Consider the following 16886-nt stretch of genomic DNA (forward strand, 5'->3'; position numbering starts at 1 on the left):
TTCCACGATATAGAACATCTGTAACACCCAGGAGGATTGATTGTACTTGCACTCCAGGACTATGGATCCTGGAATTAGTGAACCATTGTACACTGGAAGTTTCACAGCAGCAGGTTCCACCATGACCCTCTATGTCTGTGGATACATTTATTTTAGAAATCACAAGGGCAGCATGTTGGCACTTGCCACTGTGTGAACCTTGGCCAATAATGAATAGTTACCAGCTTTCTTCACCCGAGGGCACAGCCTCAGAGTAAAGGGAAGACCTTTTAGAACAGAGATGAGGAGAAACTTCTTTAGCCAGAGAGAGTGGTGAATCTATGGAATTCATTGCCACAGAAGGCTGTGGAGGCCAGGTCATTGAGTGTATTTAAGACCGAGATAGATAGGTTCTTGATTGGTAAGGGGATCAAAGGTTATGGGGAGAAGGCGGGAGAATGGGGTTGAGAAACTTATCAGCCGTGATTGAATGGCGGAGCAGACTCGATGGCCTAATTTCTGCTCCTATGTCTTATGGTCTTCTCAGGGCAGACGGCTTGAATCTTGGGAGACACTTTGGGCAGTGTGATGAAGTCTATATTTTTCACAAAATTGATGGTGTGAGCCATGTGCTCAGTGCTCTGTATCTCATTGTACACATCATCGCCATTTCCTGGTTTGTCAGTCACCACAAGTATATGTTCCTGATGGGATACCGGATGGTCGTTCTTATTGTTTGGAGGTTCCCCGTTGTGTACGGTCTGTTGGGATCAGCGCACGGCTCTTTGTAGCTGCATCAGGCTTTGCCCTAGAGCCCTGCCGCTGCCAATGGCCCTTCCTGGCACAAGCCTTGCAGGATTGGTGGAAAGCTGGGCATTTCCTTGGCGCCTGCAGAAGGCCACGCCTTCCACACACGTCTCGCTAGGTTTGGACGTTCGAGTGAGCGCGTCAACAATTGGCGTTGTACCTGTGAGCTTCAGCGACCTCCGAGGATCACTTCCTACTTACGTCCATCCTTGAGTCGCTCTTCCATGTGACATGTTTTGGGTTTGACGAGCAGATCTTTCTGGGACGCTTCCAATGGGAGTGGGTGCGATCACCAACTTCAACAACCCTGCCTGCTAGCTCTGTGTTTGAAAACTCACAGTGCGTCCCCTTTCCCCTGCGTCTGCTCACGAAGTGGTCTATGGATTCTGTCGGCTGTTGTTGGAATAACATGAACTCTATGAATGCAGAAATTTAACCTGATTCTGAACCAGACTTCCAATGTCGTCCAGATCTTTTGGGGATCCCTTAGCTATTCAGCTGTTGACCCTGACATGTTCAGCTGGTGTAGACTTTCATTCCCAATTGGCAGGTGAATTGTCTGGTTCAGACACACCTAAATCAAGAAACCACAGCCCTGTATGCTGGTTAAACATTCTGAATTTGGATAGCAGGCCTCCCAATTCAATCTGGGGAATTTTGTGAACATTCTGACAATATCCCTTTGACCTTCCTCCGTCTGTAGTGCCTGGGATGGAATGCTGCTGTAGGTACTTTAGCAAGCTCTTACAAAACTCCACCCACCAAGACAAGTTATGGCGGTGGGAACGCAGGGAGTGATAGCTTCTTTGCTTTTTGATTCAATTTATTGTTCAGAAACTCCTGAAACTCTCCCACTATAATCACGACCTCCTCCGGTCCGATTTCATGACGGTTCTGTGTGGTTTTTGTTTTGGGCTTGACTCTCCCTCGCTCACAATCGATCCGGCCCACCTTCCCTGACTGAGTTAACCCGGCGCTGGTCCTCTCTGTCCCACCCCCTGACCTGAACAGGCCGTGCGCTGAAATCTCACCACCATCTCTCCGTCCGCTTCCCAGCTCTTTACTGGCGCACGGGCTCGATGATGTGTCTTCGCAGTCAGCGCGCTGTGTGTTTTCCAGCACTCTCCGACGCTACAACCTCCATTGCTGCCTGACCTACAGGTCAAGGGTCGTCTCAGGCCATGGAGCACGATCCAAGGCTGCTCACCATGTCGTACCTGTGCTTAATCTCGCTGCCGCCTGTCTTACCACCACTGATCACCATGTCGAGTGATTATAATGATATAATACCTTGGGCTTATTTACTGGTCAAGGCACATCGCTCATAAGGGATTTGGTAAACATGTTGTGGATTCATTATTAAGACTTAGGCACATGAGAACCGTTTTATATATAGCTATAAAGCTTAAAGACACCAGAGCTGTGTGTGCGTGTGTGCTCTGCTCAAAGCAAAAGTGAAACTAAGACTGGATCACATGACATGTTTCCCTTCGAGTGATGTCATGCAGATACCCCTTAATGGCATTTTACAACACCCCTCTGGCTCTCTCTCTCTCTCTTTCTCCCCCTCTCTCTCTCTCTGGCTCTGTATCTGTGAATCTCTGGCACAGTTTACCCTTAGGCTCCCTCCCTCTCTGACCCCCAACTCTTTTTCTCAGCTACCAATCATCTTCTTAAACCCTTGTCCCCTGCCCCCTCTGCTCTCATTTCCAACACTGTGTGTGTTGGTGGGGGGGCTCCTGGACTTATTTCTCACTAAGATAAGACCAGCCGCAGAATGTCTGCTGTGCTGATCAGCGCTTTGTTTTCTGGTATATCTGTCCCAGCCCGTCTCAGCTCCACACTCACACCACTCCCTGGTTTCTACTTCGTGCTGCCTCTGCATTCACCTTCTCCCTCACACATGCTCCCTCTGCCCTCAAAAGCCGTTCCCACCAAACTGTTCTCGAACCAACTTCCCTTGTCTTCAGCTACTGTCGCCTTCCCTGTCAATACAGCGGCTCCTGAAGATCCACCCTGGTTCCCTCTGTCATTGCAGACTCCCAGCCCCTTCTCCAATTGTCTTTCCTGCCTTTAGTCCGTGAATGTGCTGTTGCCACTCAAGCTGATGGCTGCCTTTCCTGGCATGGCTCCAATCAGGTCTCCTCCCTTCTCACAGCACGGAGGTAATCCCTGGGCGTACAGCGGGCAATGGACATCAGCTGGCCTTTCTGTCCGAACCCACACCTCCTGGTTCCTTTAGCGACCAGCCTTCAACATTTTGAGTATCCACAGCCCTCCAGAGGGTGCTGGTGGTGGGCAAAATTCCAAAGATTCAGAAGCATCTGAGTGAATAACTGGACACCGTCCGGGACAAAGCAGCCCCGCTTGATCGGCACCACATCCACAAGCATTCACTCCCTCCACCACCGACGCACAGTAGCAGCAGTGTGTGTACCATCTACCAGATGCACTGCAGGAACTCAACAAGGCTCCTTCGACAGCACCTTCCAAACCCACGACCACTACCATCTAGAAGGACAAGGGCAGCAGACACATGGGGAACACCACCACCTGGAAGTTCCCCTCCAAGTCACTCACCATCCTGACTTGGAAATATATCGGCCGTTCCTTCACTGTCGCTGGGTCAAAATCCTGGAACCCCCTCCCTAACAGCACTGTGGGTGTACCTACACCACATGGACTGCAGCGGTTCAAGAAGGCAGCTCACCACCACCTTCTCAAGGGGCAATAAGGGATGGGCAACAAATGCTGGTCCCAGCTAGCGACGCCCACATCCCATGAAAGAAACAATGTAGAAATTCAACCACACTCTTAGTGAATGGCACAGCAGGCTTGAGGAGCCTTATGGCCCAAGTCCTTACTCCAGTTTCTTAGTGTTTTAAGTTCTGAATCACACAGGTGATACCATGTGTGCCTGTGACCATGGTGACCTCTCACTCCTGTTCCTTTGTGGCCTATTTGCAGCCTTTGACTTGGTTGGACTGCATCAATCTCCTCTCCATTGTCAAGATGGATGGGCCTGAGTCCAACTGCGTCCATCTGAATCACGGCCGGAGCATCAGCAGCAATGGCTTCACTCCCTGCCCTCTCGTCTCTGGAGCCCCCTGAGAAACAATTCTCTGAGTGTCGGGCCTGGCTCAGTGGGAAGCCTTCGTGCCCTTGGTCAAAAGGTTCTGGACTCAGTCCCACTCCAGGGCACGACACTCCAGTGCGGTACTGAGGGAGTGCTGCACTGTCAGAGGTGCTGTCTTTTAGATGAGATGATAAAGTGCCTTCTTGGCTGGATGTATAAAACCCTCTGGTGCTATTTAAAGAAGAGCAGGGGAGGTATTCCTGACGCCCTGTCGAATATTTATCCCTCAAGTGACACGAGAAATAAAACAATCTTGTGATCATCACACTGTTGTTTGTGGGAGTTTGCTGTGCGCAAATTGGCTCCTGCATTTCCTAGATTTACAACAGTGACAACATTTCAATAGTGCTCGATTGGCTGGAATGCACTTTGAAATGTCTAACAGCCTTGAAAAGCACTTTATCCATTTAAAACTTTCATTCCTGACCCCATACTCCTCCTTCATCTACATGCTCCCCATCAGCAACATCATCCACACACGTGGGACCACAGTCTCCACATTACTCTCGCTGTTTCAACACCTTCACAGATTCTGTCTTTACAGAGTGAGTGTGACGTGTGAGCTCTGGAGACATTGCTGACTGTAAAAAGCAGCCTTTATTTCACATTGCTATGTGTAACAGTGGTATATTTAGACCACGTTAGTCTATGGACAGTGCTGGTCTCCTTATAGAGTGTTGGTCTGCATAGACAGTGTTGGTCTCTATAGACAATGTTTGGCTCTGTGGGCAGTGTTGGTCTGCGTAGACCGTGTTGGTCTCTGTAGACAGTGTTGGTCTCTGTGGACAGTGTAGGTTTCTATGGACAGTGTTGGTCTCCGTAGACAGTGTTCGTCTCTATGGACAGTGCTGGTCTCTGTAGACAGTGTTGGTCTCTATGGACAGTGTTGGTATCTATGGATAGTGTTGGTCTCTGTGGACAGTGTTGGTTTCTGTAGACAGTGTTGGTCTCTATGGACAGTGTTGGTCTCTGTGGACAGTGTTGGTCTCTGCGGACAGTGTTGGTCTCTATAGACAGTGTTGGTCTCTGCGGACAGTGTTGGTCTCTGTGGACAGTGTTGGTCTCTGTAGACAGTGTTGGTCTCCATGGACAGTGTTGGTCTCTGTAGACGGTGTTGGTCTCTGTGGACAGTGTTGGTCTCTGTGGACAGTGTTGGTCTCTATGGACAGTGTTCGTCTCTGTGGACAGTGTTGGTCTCTGTAGTCGGTGTTGGCCTCTGTGGACGGTATTGGTCTCTGTAGACGGTTTTGGTCTCTGTAGACAGTGTTGGTCTCTATAGACAGGGTTGGTCTCTATAGACAGTGTTGGTCTCTGTGGACAGTTTTGGTCTCTGTAGATAGTGTTGGTCTCTGTGGACAGAGTGGTTCTCTATGGACGGTGTTGGTCTCTGTAGACGGTGTTGGTCTCTGTGGACAGTGTTGGTCTCTGTGGAGAGTTTTGGTCTCTGTAGATAGTGTTGGTCTCTGTGGACAGAATGGTTCTCTATGGACGGTGTTGGTCTCTGGAGACGGTGATGGTCTCTGTGGACAGTGTTGGTCTCTGTAGACAACGTTGGTCTCTGTGGACAGTGTTGGTCTCTGTGGACGGTGTTGGTCTCTGTAGACGGTGTTGGTCTCTGTGGACAGTGTTGGTCTCTGTGGACAGTGTTGGTCTCTGTGGACAGTGTTGGTCTCTATAGACAGTGTTGGTCTCTGTGGACAGTGTTGGTCTCTGTGGACAGTGTTGGTCTCTATGGACAGTGTTCGTCTCTGTGGACAGTGTTGGTCTCTGTAGTCGGTGTTGGTCTCTGTAGTCGGTGTTGGTCTCTGTGGACGGTGTTGGTCTCTGTAGACAGTGTTGGTCTCTTTAGACGGTGTTGCTCTCTGTAGACAGTATTGGTCTCTGTGGACAGTGTTGGTCTCTATAGACAGTGTTGGTCTCTATAGACAGTGTTGGTCTCTGTGGACAGTGTTGGTCTCTGTGGACAGTGTTGGTCTCTATAGACAGTGTTGGTCTCTATAGACAGTGTTGGTCTCTGTGGACAGTGTTGGTCTCTCTGGACAGTGTTGGTCTCTATGGACAGTGTTCGTCTCTGTGGACAGTGTTGGTCTCTGTAGTCGGTGTTGGTCTCTGTAGTCGGTGTTGGTCTCTGTGGACGGTGTTGGTCTCTGTAGACAGTGTTGGTCTCTTTAGACGGTGTTGCTCTCTGTAGACAGTATTGGTCTCTGTGGACAGTGTTGGTCTCTGTGGACAGTGTTGGTCTCTTTAGACGGTGTTGCTCTCTGTAGACAGTATTGGTCTCTGTGGACAGGGTTGGTCTCAGTAGACGGTGCTGGTCTCTGTAGACAGTGTTGGTCTCTATGGACAGTGTTGGTATCTATGGATAGTGTTGGTCTCTGTGGACAGTGTTGGTTTCTGTAGACAGTGTTGGTCTCTATGGACAGTGTTGGTCTCTGTGGACAGTGTTGGTCTCTGCGGACAGTGTTGGTCTCTATAGACAGTGTTGGTCTCTGCGGACAGTGTTGGTCTCTGTGGACAGTGTTGGTCTCTGTAGACAGTGTTGGTCTCCATGGACAGTGTTGGTCTCTGTAGACGGTGTTGGTCTCTGTGGACAGTGTTGGTCTCTGTGGACAGTGTTGGTCTCTATGGACAGTGTTCGTCTCTGTGGACAGTGTTGGTCTCTGTAGTCGGTGTTGGCCTCTGTGGACGGTATTGGTCTCTGTAGACGGTTTTGGTCTCTGTAGACAGTGTTGGTCTCTATAGACAGGGTTGGTCTCTATAGACAGTGTTGGTCTCTGTGGACAGTTTTGGTCTCTGTAGATAGTGTTGGTCTCTGTGGACAGAGTGGTTCTCTATGGACGGTGTTGGTCTCTGTAGACGGTGTTGGTCTCTGTGGACAGTGTTGGTCTCTGTGGAGAGTTTTGGTCTCTGTAGATAGTGTTGGTCTCTGTGGACAGAGTGGTTCTCTATGGACGGTGTTGGTCTCTGGAGACGGTGATGGTCTCTGTGGACAGTGTTGGTCTCTGTAGACAACGTTGGTCTCTGTGGACAGTGTTGGTCTCTGTGGACGGTGTTGGTCTCTGTAGACGGTGTTGGTCTCTGTGGACAGTGTTGGTCTCTGTGGACAGTGTTGGTCTCTGTGGACAGTGTTGGTCTCTATAGACAGTGTTGGTCTCTATAGACAGTGTTGGTCTCTGTGGACAGTGCTGGTCTCTGTGGACAGTGTTGGTCTCTATGGACAGTGTTCGTCTCTGTGGACAGTGTTGGTCTCTGTAGTCGGTGTTGGTCTCTGTAGTCGGTGTTGGTCTCTGTGGACGGTGTTGGTCTCTGTAGACAGTGTTGGTCTCTTTAGACGGTGTTGCTCTCTGTAGACAGTATTGGTCTCTGTGGACAGTGTTGGTCTCAGTAGACGGTGTTGGTCTCTGTAGACAGTGTTGTTCTCTTTAGACGGTGTTGCTCTCTGTAGACAGTATTGGTCTCTGTGGACAGTGTTGGTCTCTGTGGACAGTGTTGGTCTCTTTAGACGGTGTTGCTCTCTGTAGACAGTATTGGTCTCTGTGGACAGTGTTGGTCTCAGTAGACGGTGCTGGTCTCTGTAGACAGTGTTGTTCTCTTTAGACGGTGTTGCTCTCTGTAGACAGTGTTGGTCTCTGTAGATAGTGTTTGTCTCTGTGGATAGTGTTGGTCTCTGTGGAAAGAGTTGTTTTCTATGGACAGTGTTGTTCCCTATGGACGGTGTTGGTCTCTGTAGACAGTGTTGGTCTCTGTAGACGGTGTTGGTCTCTGTGGACAGTGTTGGTCTCTATGGACAGTGTTGGTCTCTGTAGACAGTGTTGGTCTCTGTAGACAGTGTTGGTCTCTGTGGACAGTGTTGGTCTCTATGGACAGTGTTGGTCTCTGTGGACAGTGTTGGTCTCTGTGGACGGTGTTGGTCTCTGTGGACGGTGTTGGTCTCTGTGGACGGTGTTGGGCTCTGTAGACGGTGTTGGTCTCTATGGACACTGTTGGTCTCTGTGGACAGTGTTGGTCTCTGTGGACAGTGTTGGTCTCTGTGGAGCGTGTTGGTGTCTGTGGAGAGTGTTGGTCTCTATGGACAGTGTTGGTCTCTGTAGACAGTGTTGGTCTCTATAGACAGTGTTGGTCTCTATAGACAGTGTTGGTCTCTGTGGACGGTGTTGGTCTCTGTGGACAGTGTTGGTCTCTGTAGACAGTGTTGGTCTCTGTGGACAGTGTTGGTCTCTATGGACAGTGTTGGTCTCTGTGGACAGTGTTGGTCTCTGTGGACGGTGTTGGTCTCTGTGGACGGTGTTGGTCTCTGTGGACGGTGTTGGTCTCTGTAGACGGTGTTGGTCTCTGTGGACAGTGTTGGTCTCTGTGGACAGTGTTGGTCTCTGTGGAGCGTGTTGGTGTCTGTGGAGAGTGTTGGTCTCTATGGACAGTGTTGGTCTCTGTAGACAGTGTTGGTCTCTATAGACAGTGTTGGTCTCTATAGACAGTGTTGGTCTCTGTGGACAGTGTTGGTCTCTGTGGACAGTGTTGGTCTCTGTAGACAGTGTTGGTCTCTGTGGACAGTGTTGGTCTCTATGGACAGTGTTGGTCTCTGTGGACAGTGTTGGTCTCTGTGGACGGTGTTGGTCTCTGTGGACGGTGTTGGTCTCTGTGGACGGTGTTGGTCTCTGTAGACGGTGTTGGTCTCTATGGACACTGTTGGTCTCTGTGGACAGTGTTGGTCTCTGTGGACAGTGTTGGTCTCTGTGGAGCGTGTTGGTGTCTGTGGAGAGTGTCGGTCTCTATGGACAGTGTTGGTCTCTGTAGACAGTGTTGGTCTCTATAGACAGTGTTGGTCTCTATAGACAGTGTTGGTCTCTGTGGACAGTGTTGGTCTCTGTAGATGGTGTTGGTATTTGTATACGGTGTTCGTCTCTCTAGACAGTGTTAGCCTCTGCAGGCAGTTTGGATCTTGATGTGAAGCTTCATCTGTAGCGATGCTGGTGCACTTTCTGGGAGTTATGCTATCTCAGTTCATGACTAACAGTCTGAATAAATAAAACAAAAGCAAAAATACCTGGAAAAACTCAGCAGGTCTGACAGCATCTGCGGAGAGGAACACAGTTAACGTTTCAAGTCCGTATGACTCTTTAACAGAACTAAGGAAAAATAGAAAAGAGGTGAAATTTCAGCTGGTTTAAGGGGGTTGGGACAGGTAGAACTGGATAGAGGGCCAGTGATAGGTGGAGATAACCAAAAGATGTCACAGACAAAAGAACAAAGAGGTGTTGACGGTGGTGATATTATCTAAGGAATGTGCTAATGGTGACATTAAGGGTAGAAAGCAGGACAAGCAAGGTACAGATAGCCCTAGTGGGGGTGGGGTGGGGGGAAGGGATCGAAATAGGCTAAAAGGTAGACATAAAACAATGGATGGAAACACATTTAAAAATAATGGAAAGAGGTGGGAAAAGAAAAATCTATATAAATTATTAGAAAAAAAGGGGATCAGAAAGGGGGTGGGGATGGAGGAGGGAGTTCATGATCTGAAGTTGTTGAACTCAATATTCAGTCCGGAAGGCTGTAAAGTGCCTAGTCGGAAGATGAGGTGCTGTTCCTCCAGTTTGCGTTGGGCTTCACTGGAACAATGCAGCAGGCCAAGGACGGACATGTGGGCATGAGAGCAGGGTGGAGTGTTGAAATAGCAAGCGACAGGGAGGCCTGGGTCATGCTTGCGGACAGACCGAAGGTGTTCCGCAAAGCGGTCACTCAGTCTGTGTTTGGTCTCTCCAATGTAGAGGAAACCAATTGGGAGCAACGAATGCAGACGACTAAGTTGAGGAAAGTGCAAGTGAAATGCTGCTTCACTTGAAAGGAGTGTTTAAGCCCTTGGACGGTGAGGAGAGAGGAAGTAAAGGGGCAGGTGTTGCGCCTTCTGCTGTTGCATGGGATGGTGATGTGGGAGGGGGTTGAGGTGTAGGGGGTGATGGAGGAGTGGACCAGGGTGTCCCGGAGGGAACGATCCCTGTGGAATGCTGCCAGGGGGGGTGAAGGGGAGATGAGTTTGTTGGTGGCATCATGCTGGAGTTGGCGGAAATGGCGGAGTATAATCCTTTGAATGCGGAGGCTGGTGGGGTGATAAGTGAGGACAAGGGGGACCCTATCATGTTTATGGGAGGGAGAGGAAGGTGTGAGGGTGGATGCGCGGGGAGATGGGCCGGACACGGTTGAGGGCCCTGTCAACCACCATGGGTGGAAAACCTCGGTTAAGGAAGAAGGAGGACATGTCAGAGGAGCTGTTTTTGAAAATGTCATCATCAGAACAGATGCGACGGAGACGAAGGAACTGAGAGAATGGGATGGAGTCCTTACAGGAAGCGGGGTGTGGGGAGCTGTAGTCGAGGTAGCTGTGGGAGTCGGTAGGCTTGTAATGGATATTGGTGGACGGTTTATCATCAGAAATTGAGACAGAGAGGTCAAGGAAGGGAAGGGAAGTGTCAGAGATGGACCATGTGAAAATGATGGAGGGGTGGAGATTGGAAGCAAAATTAATAAATTTTTCCAGGTCCAGATGAGAGCATGAAGCAGCACCGAAGTAATCATCGATGTACCGGAGAAAGAGTTGTGGGACTCTTTCTCCGGTACAACTCTTTCTCCGGTACATCGATGATTACTTCGGTGCTGCTTCATGCTCTCGTCGGGACCTGGAAAAATTTATTAATTTTGCTTCCAATCTCCACCCCTCCATCATTTTCACATGGTCCATCTCTGACACTTCTCTTCCCTTCCTTGACCTCTCGGTCTCAATTTCTGATGATAGACTGTCCACCAATATCCATTACAAGCCTACCGACTCCCACAGCTACCTCGACTACAGCTCCTCACACCCCGCTTCCTGTAAAGACTCCATCCCATTCTCTCAGTTCCTTCGCCTCCGTCGCATCTGTTCTGATGACGCTACCTTCAAAAACAGCTCCTCTGACATGTCCTCCTTCTTCCTTAACTGAGGTTTTCCACCCACAGTCGTTGACAGGGCCCTCAACTGTGTCCGGCCCATCTCCCCGCGCATCCGCCCTCACACCTTCTCCTCCCTCCCAGAAACATGATAGGGTCCCCCTTGTCCTCACTTATCACCCCACCAGCCTCCGCATTCAAAGGATCATCCTCCGCCATTTCTGCCAACTCCAGCATGATGCCACCACCAAACACATCTTCCCTTCACCTCCCCCGGCGGCATTCCGTAGTGATCATTCCCTCTGGGACACCCTGGTCCACTCCTCCATCACCCCCTGCACCTCAACCCCCTCCCATGGCACCTTCCCATGCAACCGCAGAAGGTGCAACACCTGCCCCTTTACTTCCCCCCTCCTCACCGTCCAAGGGCCCAAACATTCCTTTCAAGAGAAGCAGCATTTCACTTGCACTTCCCTCAATTTAGTCTACTGCATTCGCTGCTCCCAATGCGGTTTCCTCTACATTGGAGAGACCAAACGCAGACTGGGAGACCGCTTTGCAGAACACCTTCGGTCTGTCCGCAAGCATTACCCAGACCTCCCTGTTGTTTGCTATTTCAACACTCCACCCTGCTCTCTTGCCCACATGTCCATCCTTGGCTTACTGCATTGTTCCAGTGAAGCTCAACGCAAACTGGAGGAACAGCACCTCATCTTCCGATTAGGCACTTTACAGCCTTCCGGGCTGAGTATTGAGTTCAACAACTTTAGATCATGAACTCTCTCCTCCATCCCCACCTCCTTTCCGATCCCCCTTTTTTCCAATAATTTATATAGATTTTTCTTTTCCCACCTATATCCATTATTTTTAAATGTATTTCCACCCATTGTTTTCTCTCTACCTTTTAGCCTATTTCGATTCCCCCCACCCCACCCACACTCGGGCTATCTGTACCTTGCTCGTCCTGCTTTCTACCCTTAATGCCCCCATTAGCACATTCCTTTAGATAATATCACCACCTTCAACACCTCTTTGGCCTTTTGTCTGTGACATCTTTTGGTTATCTCCACCTATCACTGGCCCTCTATCCAGTTCTACCTGTCCCACACCCCCCTTAAACCAGCTTATATTTTCACCTCTTTTCTATTTTTCCTCAGTTCTGCTGAAGAGTCATACGGACTCGAAACCTTAACTGTGCTCCTCTCCGCCGACGCTGTCAGACCTGCTGAGTTTTTCCAGGTATTTTTGTTACTTGTTTTAGATTTCCAACCTCCGCAGTGTATTGCTTTTAGCCTGAATGAATCCTCGTTGTATGACTCTCTGTGCCTACCCCCCTCCAGGCCTCCTGCGCCTCGAAGAGTTAGTGCGGCAGTTCCTTATTTCGAAGGATTCGCTCTCGATACGAATGCTGGACCATTCCAACGACCCCACGCCGCTCCTGAAAGAAATAAGGGACGACAAGATCTCCACCATCATCATCGACGCCAATGCTTCTGTGTCTGATCTCATTCTGAGGAAGGTCAGTTGTGGCTCTGCTCCGGTCCTGGGCGGCGGGAGGGGTTGGGTGGGGGGGTGATTTGACCATCCTTCCAGAGATGGGTGTGAGGAGGAAACCCCTATTGTATAACAGCCGACCATTTGTAGGAACGAATTCGGACTGACACAAGTGGTTTAAGGCAGGATGATGGGTGGGCAAGAGGGATGAGAAGCCTTCCTGGTCCCTCATTGGCGAACTTGCTGCCCTGTTTGCACCAGGTGTCTGATTGCAGGAGACGGTGGCCTCTTGGTACTGTCACCGGGCTAGTAATCCACAGGCCCAGGCTAATGCTCTGGGGTACACAGGGTCAAACCCCACCATGGCCTCTGGGTGGAGCTTAAATTCAATTAAAATCTCGGCTCAGTCATATTGACCAATGATTGATTGTCATAAAAACCCGTCTGGTTCCCTCATGTCTCTTGAGGGGAGGGAAATCTGCCACCCTTACCCGGGTCTGGCCTACATGTGACTCCAGGCCCACAACAATGTGGTTGACTCTTAACTGCCCCCCTGAAATGGCCGAGCGAGACAATCGGCTCAAGGGGGCAATTAGGGATGGGTAACAAACGCTGGCCTAACCAGCGACACCCCCGTCCCATGAACGTATAAACTGATGGGCTAAACGGGTTTTGGCGCTAGCGTTCGAGTCTCAGCAGAGACTGGGGCCCACGTTCCATGCTGACTCTCCCAGACCCCGTGCAGTCCTGTCAGAGGAGCTGCCCTTAAACCTGAAACATTACATTGCCGCCCTTACTGCTGATCAGATCATATCGTTCCTGCAGTTTGGATCAAGACTCATGACCTGCTCATTTCCATTACAGGCTGCGGAACTGGGAATGACCTCAGCATACTACAAATACATCCTCACCACAATGGTAAGTTCATCCTTAATGCATGAAAAACAGTCACTTAACGCACACTCAACACTCCATTGTCATGTGGGAAACATGGTGTACAGAGTGGGTAAATATTGCTGCACAGAGTCTCTGTGTATTCAGGCTAAGGATTAGTGTACAAGGTCCCTGTGGATTCAAGGTAAGGATTACTGTACAAAGTCCCTATGTATTCAGGGCGAGGTTTGCTGTACACAGTGTCAGGTTAAGGGTTACTGTCCAGTGTCTCTGTGTATTCTGTGTGAGGATCACTGTACAGAGTCTCTGTGTATTCTGTGTGAGGATTACTGTACAGAGTCTCTGTGTATTCTGTGTGAGGATTACTGTACAGAGTCTCTGTGTATTCTGTGTGAGGATTACTGTACAGAGTCTCTGTGTATTCTGTGTGAGGATTACTGTACAGAGTCTCTGTGTTTTCAGGGCAAACAAAGCTGTTCAGAGTCCCTGTTAATTCAGGGCAAGGGCTACTGTATAGGGTCTCTGTGAATTCAGGGTGAGGGTAACTGTACAGAGTCTGTGTATTCAGGGTGAGGTTTACTGTACAGAATCTCTGTGTATTCAGGGTGAGGATTATTGTGCAGAGACTCTGTGTATTCAGGGTGAGGATTACTGTACAGAGTCTCTATCTATTCAGGGTGAGGATTGCTGTACACAGTCCCTGTGTATTCAGAGCAAAGATTGCTGTACAGAATGTCTGTGTATTCATTGTAAGGATTACTGTATAATGTCTCTTTCTATTGAGGCTAAGGATTAGTGTACAAAATCTCTGTGCATTCAGGGTGTGGATTACTGTACGTAGTCTCTGTGTATTCAGGGTAAGGGTTACCGTACAGAGTCTCTGTGTATTCAGAGTGAGGATTACTGTACAGTGTGTGTATTCAGGGTGTGGATTACTGTACAGAGTCTCTGTGAATTCAGGGTGAGGATTACTGTACTAAGCCTGTATGTATTCAGGGTAAAGATTACTATAGAATCTATGTATATTCAGGGTATGGATTAATGTACAGGATCTCTGTGTATTCAAGGTAAGGATTACTGTACAGAGTCCCTGTGTATTCAGGGTGAGGATTACTGTGCAGTGTCTCTGTGTATTCAGAGTGAGGATTACTGTACAGGCTTCCTGTATATTCAGGGAAAGGATTACTGTACAGATTCTCTGTATATTCAGGGTAAGGATTAATTTACAGGGTCTCTGTATATACTGGGTCATGATTAAAGAACAGAGCCCCTGTGTATTCAGGATGAGAATTACTGTACAGGGTCTCTGTATATTAAGGTATGGGCTACTGTACAGAGTCTCTGTGAATTTGGGGTGAGGAATATTGTACAGAGTCCCTGTTTATTTAGGGTAAGGATTGCTGTACAAAATCTCTCTGTATTCAGAATGAGGATTACTGTACAGAGTCTCTATATTCTGGGAAAGGGTTAATGTACAGGGTCTCTGTATATTCCGGGTGAGGAATAGTGTACAGGGACCCTGCATATTCATGGTAAGGATTACTGTACAAAGCCTCTGTGTATTCAAGGTAAGGATTAGAGTACAGAGTCTCTGTGTATTTAGGGTTAGGATTACTGTACAAAGTCGTTGCGTATTCAGTGTAAGGATTACTGTATGGAGCCTCAGTGTATTCAGAGTGACAATTACTGTACAGACCCCCAGTGTGCTCATGGTAAGGATTACTGTACAAAGCCTCCATGTCTTCAGGGTAAAGGTTACTGTACAGCTCTCCAGTTTCAAGGTAAGGGTTAATGCACAGGCATCATTGCATTCAGGGTTAGGATTACTGTACAGTTTCCCTCTGTATTCAGGGTAAGAATTACTGTATGCTGTCTCTGTGTATTTGGGGTAAGGTTTACTGTCCAGTGTCTCTGTTTTTTCAGGAAAAGGGTTACTGTACAGAGTCTACAGCGCAACAATTACTGTACAGAGTGCATATTCAGGCTAAGGATTATTGTACATTGTCTCTGTGTATTCAGGGTGAGGATTACTGTGCAACGTCTCTGTGTATTTAGGATGAGGGTTACTGTACAAAGTATCTGTGTATTCAAGATAAGGATTACTGTAGAGAGTCTCTGTGTATTGAGGTTGAGGATTACTGTACAGAGTCCCTGTGTATTCAGGGTGAGGATTATTGTACAGAGTCCCTGTGTATACAGGTTAAGGATAACTGTGGATTACTGTACAGTGTCTCTGTGTATTGAGGATGAGGATTACTGTACAAAGTCTCTGTATAATCAGGGTAAGGATTAATGTACAGGTTCTCATTGTATTCAGGGTAAGAATTACTGTACAGTGTCGCTGTGTATTCAGGGTAAGAAACACCGTACAGTGTCTCTGTGTATTCAAGGTAAGGATTACTGTACAGTGTCTCTGTGTATTCAGGGTGAGGATTACTGTACAAAGTCTCTGTGTATTTAGGGTGAGGATTACTGTTAGTATCTCTGTATTTTCAGGGTAATGATTTCTTTACAGTGTCTCTGTGTATTCAGGGTAAGGATTGCTGTACAGAGTCCCTGTGTATTCAGGGTGAGGATTATTGTACAATGTCTCTGTGTATTCAGGGTAAAGATTGCTGTACAGTGTACTGTATTCAGGGTGAGAATTACTGTACAGTGTCTCTGTGTATTCAGGGGAAAGCATAACTTTACAGAATTCCTGTATATTCAGTGTGAGGATTAACGTGCAGAGTCTCTGCCTATTCAGACTGAGGATTACTGTACAGAGTCCCTTTGTATTCAGTGTAAGGGTTACTGTACAGGGTCTCTTTTTATTCACACTAAGGACTAGTGTACAGTGTCTCTGTGTAGTCAGGGTGAGGATTATTGCACAAAGTCTGTGTATTTAGAGTGAGGGTTACCGTAGAGAGTGTCAGTGTATTCAGGCTAAGGATTATTGTAGAGAATCTCTGTGTATCGAGGGTAAGGAATACTGTACGGAGCCCCTGTGTATTCAGGGTCAGCATTACTTTTCAGAGTCTCTTTGTTTTCAATCTAATGGTAATTGTACAGTGTCTCTGTGTATTGAGGGTGAGGATTATTGTACAATGTCTCTGTGTATTTAGGGTGAGGATTACTGTACAATGTCTCTGTGTATTGAGGGTGAGGATTACTGTACAATGTCTCTGTGTATTGAGGGTGAGGATTACTGTACAATGTCTCTGTGTATTTAGGGTGAGGATTACTGTACAATGTCTCTGTGTATTGAGGGTGAGGATTACTGTACAATGTCTCTGTGTATTTAGGGTGAGGATTACTGTACAATGTCTCTGTGTATTGAGGGTGAGGATTACTGTACAATGTCTCTGTGTATTTAGGGTGAGGATTACTGTACAATGTCTCTGTGTATTGAGGGTGAGGATTACTGTACAATGTCTCTGTGTATTTAGGGTGAGGATTACTGTACAATGTCTCTGTGTATTGAGGGTGAAGATTACTGTACAATGTCTCTGTGTATTTAGGGTGAGGATTACTGTACAATGTCTCTGTGTATTGAGGGTGAGGATTACTGTACAATGTCTCTGTGTATTGAGGGTGAAGATTACTGTACAGAGTCATGGCAGTCGGGTTGTGCGAGGTCCCTTGGGGATGAGCAACCATAATATGATAGAATTCT

At 48.1% G+C, this 16886-nt stretch overlaps 1 protein-coding gene across 1 annotated transcript in view; it reads left to right on the top strand.

Moving 5' to 3' along the window:
• The window catches only part of LOC144671543 (glutamate receptor ionotropic, kainate 5-like), a 484710-nt gene that overhangs the window by 245168 nt on the left and 222656 nt on the right, over window positions 1–16886 (top strand). Inside the window, exons 6-7 of the mRNA XM_078533496.1 lie at window positions 12184–12362; window positions 13202–13255. Of these exons, the coding sequence (XP_078389622.1) occupies window positions 12184–12362; window positions 13202–13255 (233 nt within the window). The remainder of the gene's footprint in view (window positions 1–12183; window positions 12363–13201; window positions 13256–16886) is intronic.

Source organism: Cetorhinus maximus, chromosome 33, assembly GCF_964194155.1.
Source record: "Cetorhinus maximus chromosome 33, sCetMax3.hap1.1, whole genome shotgun sequence".
Taxonomy (NCBI): Eukaryota; Metazoa; Chordata; class Chondrichthyes; order Lamniformes; family Cetorhinidae; genus Cetorhinus; species Cetorhinus maximus.